This window comes from Danio rerio, chromosome 5 (assembly GCF_052040795.2).
Source record: "Danio rerio strain M-AB ecotype USA chromosome 5, GRCz13ab, whole genome shotgun sequence".
Taxonomy (NCBI): domain Eukaryota; kingdom Metazoa; phylum Chordata; class Actinopteri; order Cypriniformes; family Danionidae; genus Danio; species Danio rerio.
The window spans coordinates 71,702,501-71,710,000 of NC_141025.1; the positions used below are offsets into that span (position 1 = coordinate 71,702,501).

Below are 7,500 nucleotides of genomic sequence, written 5' to 3' on the forward strand. Positions count from 1 at the left end.
ACCTGTTTGTCACTCACCTGTTCCTGGAGCTCAGCCAGCCGAGTGGCCCGTTCCTCCTCGGAGTCGGAGCTGGAGCTGGACGAGTCTGCGCTGCTCTCGCTGCTGCCCGTGCTCTTGCTCACCACTGCCGTCGCCGAAACAGCGTTTGGTGAAGATGGTTCTGCCGGTTCATCTGGCATCTTGGCGAATTTCATCTCAAACACATCCTGTGGGATATGGACAAATATGATTAGTGAGATCTGAAAAAAAACATTATAAGGCTTTATAGTAATGCCGGGTTCACACCAAACGCAATCATTTTGCATTGATTCTTAAAGGGCCATGAAACCCCCTCGTTTCAGCAGGGTGTATTCACACCTCTACTTTAGAAAGTCAGAAAAGTGGGCGTGTCCAGCTCTGTTTAGGGGGGAGTGTCGGAGGAACTAAAGAGGGATAGTGTGGGAGTGTCGATTTGGGCGCGCTGAGTTTCAGAGTCAAAACACACACACAGGGGAGAAAGTGGCTGTGTTTACATGGACATCTGTAGTCGAATTATTTGCCAAATTAATAAATGGTGGACTTTAACTGCAGTTTGACTCTTTCAATCAGGGAATTCATTCATGTCCCTCGCGACAAACAAGATATTTGATTTGAGGAACTTCTGTAAGCGTGTATTTTTCATGCAATGTTTGATACCGCACGGCGAATGAGAGAAAAAATACCTCAGCATTTCCCTGAAACCTAGATGCACACGGCAGGTAGCGTCAGAAAGCCGCGTGTGTTATTTCGGTCACAAAATGCGGTGAAAATCCTACACGACGGTAATAGTTTGGTTGTAGTGCTAACATGTTTACACTCAGTGCAATAGTTAGTTCGATACGAACTAACTGAATAAACAAAGAGCACTGGTCGCTCACTTACCTACCAAAAAAGCCGCATCTTTATTAAGAGGAGACTACAAGCGAATCCAGATCTCAGTGTTTGCAGATGAGAACAGCTCTCAGGTAAACAATGTTCCTCCTTAGACACGCAAGTTATTGTTGTCGAGCGTTGCGTACACAGTACTCTACGCATGACTCCAGCTGCGCTCTCACAGAGAGAAAATAAAAACAAAACCTAACTGCAGCAAACTATAAAAGCAACACTTCACGCTTGTTTTGCCAATACAACGTGGTGTTTCTGTCGTCTAAACACTGTGACAGTAATGAATATTAATGAAGTTGCACAATAGCGCGCTGATTGGTTTGAACCAAGTCTTACTCATGCATTAATGCATCACACTCTGAGACGTAATGAGACACACTCTGGCACAGACGTCCAGTCTGCACGCTGGAATACAGGCTATTATGTCATGACCGTAACGCAGCTTCAAAAATTAGTTTCAAACCGGAAGTACGAATTTGCTTGAAATAACGCAAAAACAACCAATTTACACTTTTTAGTGAAATATAGGTGTCCTAATAGTGTTTTTAGCAGTGTGAGACACATATACGACTGTCAACAGCTCAAAAAATGTGTTTTGGTGTTTCATGATCCTTTAAAATATCCTGGGAGTCTACACTTGGATTTATCTACGGATTCTCATTTTTACTTATTGTTGAAGTCCCAAAAATGCGAGAAAGCCATCATGTTCGGGCTCATGACACAATCCAGAGGAGCACAAAAAGTGAATGGGGTATATGTACAAGCTAGTGTTTTTTAGCCAAAGATGAACGAACTTCCATTTCCTTTCATAAGGCTCCTTTTACAGCATTGATGTTGTAATGTACTTAATATATAATCGCTTAAATAGATTTTCATTATCATTTAGCTGTTCAAACGTAAAATTAAATGAAAGACTGTGTAAACACAAGCACCGTCAGTAGCAGCAGGCTAGCGCGACGTGTTTGAAGAGTGAGGAGAGATGCGGTGGGGAGGGGTGAGCAGGGTGCGTGACGTAGCCTATTTGAGGACCTGGAGGGAGACGCGAGATTTAATCGAGCCAAGACCACCTCATTCAAGCGATCACGGCGCGATTGATTTGGCGCGGATCAGAGAGCGATTGGTGGTTTCACATATGCCAAACGAACCGTGCTAACTGGGCAAACAAGACAGGTTCCGAAACAGAAGTGTAGGTGTGAAAGCACCCTTAAAAAAACTATAGACTAGTGTTTCTCAACCACGTTCCTGGAGGACCAGCAGCTCTGCACATTTTCCATGTCTTCTTAACAAAACACACCAAATTCAGATCATTAGCTCATTAGCAGAGACTGAAAGACCTGTAATGGATGTGACAGACAAAGGAGACATCTAAAACATGCAGTGCTAGTGGTCCCTCCAGGAACATGGTTGAGAAACACTGCTATAGACGATCTATCTTAGAGGATGAGCACCTGACTATCTGCCTCAGGTGAGGGGTAGTTTCATATTTGCATACAGATCTACTTACAGCATTAATGAAGCTGTCGATTTTGATTTAACAGGAGGTCAAATGAATGCATCAGGCAAATATTCGTCTCAAGTTGAATTTTTTTAACTCATGCGAAAGATGTGATGCGTTCGTGTTTCTGTGTTATTCACATTGTTTGGTAAAATTAGTTCTCTATTCGCATGTTTGCACTGACTTGGTATGTAACGCCGGCAAATACTTAATTGTGCATTTGGTGTGACCCGAGCATAAGTGATTTTCAAATGCCGTACCTGGAGTTTTCTCGCCATGGCAACGACCTCGTGATCAGGAGGGTTATATTTGTAACAATTTGAGAACATTAACCGAATATCTGCTGCAAAGTTTTGGGCGTCTGGGTATTCTCGACTGTCCATCTTTTTCTGGAAAAGAGACATTGCAGGAGATACAGTTTAGTAAATAAAAATACACTTTAGTAAAAAATGTTTTTAAAATTTAAAGAAAAATAAACCAATACACACACACACACACACACATTTAGTGGGACTAAATGCTATTGTCTTTGAAAAAAGGTAATGTAATACATATTTAACTAATTATTTAATATAAAATATATGTAAATAACATATAAAATGTTAGATATGGATTTATAGTTATGTTCGAATTTATTCAGTAAACTACTGATGACTTTACTTACGAATTAAAAAAATTAAATAAAAAGTAATAGCCAGTGCCATGTTTATTTTTAGACTTAGGCCCAATCCAATTCTATTTTTGTACCCCTACCCTTTACAATTGAGGGTTAAGGGGAAGGGCTTCAAAATTTACCCCTAAGAAAAGAGACAGCACTACAGCACCTGCGCACATCATCATATGTCCTCGCGATCTCCTGCTTCATGTGAGATCAGACAATCACGACTGCTGTCCAGTTGTGTTATTTATTGGTATTTAACTTCAGGAAACCACTAAAGGCATATAGTATGTTATCATAACAATCTAACGTGGCAATAAGATCGTAACTGTACTGCGTATTTACACAGAGGCCATATTCATCAATGTAAACACACCAAAAACAACATTAACATTTTAGCAAACACTGTAAAAAGCTCAATCCCAGCCACTAGACATTACTGACAAGGTATTCGAGTGTCAGAATGCTGTGGGACTGCTGTACAGGAATTATTAATAAGGATTATAGGATGTGAAATTTAGAGGTTTTTATTTTAGCATTTTTTTTTTAAAAGCATGATGGTAAAACACGAACGCGGTTGTGAATATATTAAAACGTGTTTGTATGTTGTAAAAATGTGTTATGATGAATGAAAAATACTAATTTGTGGATCTCCTTACTTCTGGGTTCAGCAACACTGCTGTTGTGGCTGGTGTATTCTGGGAAATGTTCGTAACCCTTGGTTTCAAGTGTGGTCCTGAAAAATCTTTGTTCAAAGGGCTATTCACCCTTTCCCCTTAGCCCTACACCTTCAAGCTGAAGAGAATTGGGACACCCCTACCCCCTGGCGTGCAAGTGCAAAACGAGGGGTAGGGGTAAGGGGAAGGGCTAAGGGGTAGAATTGGGATTGGGCCTTAAAATTTGGAGGAATTTGATTATCAAATCACAAAAAAAAATTTTTATTAATTTGTTATTCTGACCAAGAATAAGAACATAAAATAAAATAAAATGTGTATATAAACATATATTTAAATTTGTTCCACTTTTTTGAAAGAAATTGTATTAGACCTGGAGCTGGACGAATTAAAATCCAAATCTCGATTAATTGAGCATTTTAACTTGATTACCATTAATGAACAATTACTATTTTATTATAATTTTTTTTTGCCCTCATAGTTCAATGACAGGTTTTGTACAGTAAACATATATATATATATATATAATTTTTTTTTTTAACAGTGAAAATAAATAACTTGCAGTTTTAGAAAATAAATAAATAATTTTAAATGTTTTTCATATTAAAAGTAGAAAATAAGCAGTATCTCTTCTAAATAAAATAACTCTTGTTTATCCTGAAAATAATGTCTTAAACCGTGTATTCTAGCATCTTCTGCAAACAAATATATTAATGTAAATAATCATTTTAATGTAATGAAAAATATGCCATCTCAAGGCCTCTCTGGCGCAGCTTCCAATCATCGTCAATGTAATGCAAAGTAAGGCTCAAGAATAGGTCCATCATTCCACTTGACCAAAGATCAGATGTGACTGCAAAGTAGCCGCAGAAGTATAAATCCGCCTCAGCCTTAGCGGAGACATGTGACTCCACATGCGGTAGGGAAAGTAATTTTTAAATAAAACATTGACCTGGAAAAATTAGATCGATTATAGGCAGTGTTAATTAAAAGCAAATTCTGATTTTAGGTTTAGTCTAAGACCCAATTCCAATTGTAGCCCCTAGCCCTTGCCCTTGTCCCAATCCTCTTTAGCTTGAAGGCGTAGAGCTAAGGGGAAGGGGCGGATAGCCCTTAGAGCGGAGATTTTTCTGGACCACACTTGAAACCAAGAGGTAACATAATTTCCCAGAATACACAGCCACAAAGGCAGGATAGCTGCACCCGGAAATAACGAGATCCACAAATTAGTATTTTTTGTCATTATTATGAATTTTTACAACAAAAAAAGCACATGTTTTAATACATTCATAACCGTGTACGTGTTTTACTGTCATGCTTTAAAAAAAAAAAAAAAAAAAGATAAATATTGCTATCCATAATCCATAATAATAAATCCTGTATAGCAGTATCATAACATTGTGTAAATGTGCAGTATAGTTATGATCTAATTGCCACATTATATAGTTATAATAACATAATTTAAGCCTTCTGTGATTTCCTGAAGATAAATACCAAAAAACATCGCTACTGGAATAACTACAGCAGTCGCGATCATCTGATATCTTATTAAGCAAGAGCTCACGATGACATATGGTGACGTGTGCAGGAGCTGTAGTGCTGTCCCATTTCTTAGGGGTAAATTTTGAAGCCCTTCCCCTTCACACTCGGTTTTAAGGGCCAAGGGGAAGGGGTACAAAAAATAGAATTGGGATTGGGCCTTTAGTCCTCTGAATCATTTTAGTTTTAGTCGACTAATTATGCTCTAGATTTAGTTGACCAAAATATATTTGGTTTAATTTAAGTGAAATTTAATTCAAATATAGTAGACATTTATTTATACAGAATATTGTAACTTAAAATAAAATCATTTCATTAAAATATTGATTATAGCTTTTCCATTAAAGACCAAAAATTAGATATGCATTGTTTATTTATCTTAAGTAATATGTAAAATTATGTGTCGGCAAGAGCAGTAGACTACTGAAAATGCAGGATTTTTCTTTCAGCTGTTGACATCAGAAATAGTTTAATCAGACAGACGCCCCTATGGATGAGGATGCAATCACATCCTGCATCTACTGTGGATCAGTTACTTTTCAAATATGTTTGTGTGCATCATGCATCACACACCAAGATTAATTCTGATTGGATTTTTACCAAAATACATCCCCGAATCACATTTTACTCTCATTTTTTTAGTAAAGAAAATGGCAGTATATTTTTATTATAGTTGTTGTCGTCAGCACTTTTTATTTCGTTTTCGTCGGTAGAAACTTCTTCGCCACAAAAATCATGATAAAAAAAATTTCCTCATTGAAATTAACTCATTATAGATTCCCAATGTCGATTTTGATGACTTTTCCAATAATCACCCAGCCCTAATTAGACCTTTTGAGAAATTCAACTTCCTATATAAACAGCTAATCAGACATAACATACAATTGATCAAATACACAAATCCTAAAGCCTGGTTTATACTTCTGCGTCAAGTGACCGGCGTAACCCACGGCGCATGCAACGCGCGTAGCTGTGCATTTATACTTCTGCGCGCTGTCTCTGTTGGTCTGCATTAACACTTCCGAAACGCTAGTTGGCAGTGAGGTGTAAATGTTCCTCTGTGTTGAGTTTCTTCACTGCTGTGTTGCTTTTCCTGAACACTTCCGGGAAGTACAAGTGGCTCAAACTCGCTCATCTTGAGGCAGGAACCAGCGGATGTGCAACAACTTTTACTATGAGGTAAACACAAAACAAAAATTTCCATCCGTAGCTCCTTCACGGGACTCCAAACTTGTAAACAATCGCTCCATCAGGCTCACACCATTCACGCGGCTCTCGGTCCCGCCCAGACTCGTCAGCGCTACCAAGCCGACCAATCAAAGAGCTTGCGCTACGTGTCGTTGCGACGTGTAGTTACATTTTTTGAGAGGTGAAGGCAAAGGGCTATGCATCAGCGCCGTAGCATACACCGGCGTTTGACGCAGAAGTATAAATCAGCCTTTACCTTAACTGTCAAATCATAAACAGATCAGTCATCAAACCCTAAACGGTATGTTATCACATGGCACAAGCTGATTGGCTTCTGTCAATCATGGTGAACATTTAAATAATCCACACTGTAAGCTGGTCCTACAGTATGCTATCAAAGTCTAATCCTAAACCTTCCACCTCCACCTGTTTGTATTTGCTATGGTATTTTTGAATGCTTATTTACACAGCAGCAGCAGCAGAATATCTTACATGCTCACAGCAGCATGCCAATAAATCAACCAGTTTTAAAAATAAATTAGCTACAGATATTAATACATACCAACATATTAATTTCTGTTTAATAAAGGAACTAATTGTGAGTTGAATTTTAGGCCATACTTTGACAGTGCTGAGGTCCATCGGTTGCTTGATGATTTCATGATAGTCGTGCAGCTCCAGGGCCTCCGCGTCTACAGGTTTGTAGAAGGGCCAGGCGTAGGCCGCGTGCTTCTTGGAAAGCATCTCTTTGAGGATAGTGTCACAGTATTTGAGATGATCGTTGAGCTTGCTTTTCTTGTTGCCTGGCTGCTGGACGTCCCCATCCTCCAGGTCCTTCTTGGGAGGTTTAATGGGTCGACCTGTGCTCTCTCGTCTGGAAATGACTTTACTGTGTTTGGACTCCAACATTGCAGTAGGCGACTCACTTCGGCTGGCAGTGATCGCGCAGGTTGTCGGTGTGGTCGTGTCTGCTTTCCGCTTCACCCCTTTCTTCTGAGGACAATGACATAGGTGTGTGTGTTAGAACGTAATTGAAATAATGA

The 7,500-nt window shown here is 39.0% G+C and overlaps 1 protein-coding gene across 50 annotated transcripts in view; it reads right to left on the bottom strand.

Annotated features, from left to right (window-relative positions):
- brd3b (bromodomain containing 3b) overlaps positions 1-7,500 on the bottom strand; it is a 40,179-nt gene that overhangs the window by 19,953 nt on the left and 12,726 nt on the right. For 25 of the 50 annotated variants that reach the window (XM_087251329.1, XM_087251313.1, XM_087251310.1 and 22 more), the window contains 3 exon segments: positions 7,079-7,450; positions 2,659-2,787; positions 18-206 (listed from right to left, as the gene is read on the bottom strand). In XM_087251329.1, coding sequence (XP_087107455.1) covers positions 18-206; positions 2,659-2,787; positions 7,079-7,450 — 690 coding nt within the window. 50 annotated transcript variants of the gene reach the window in all.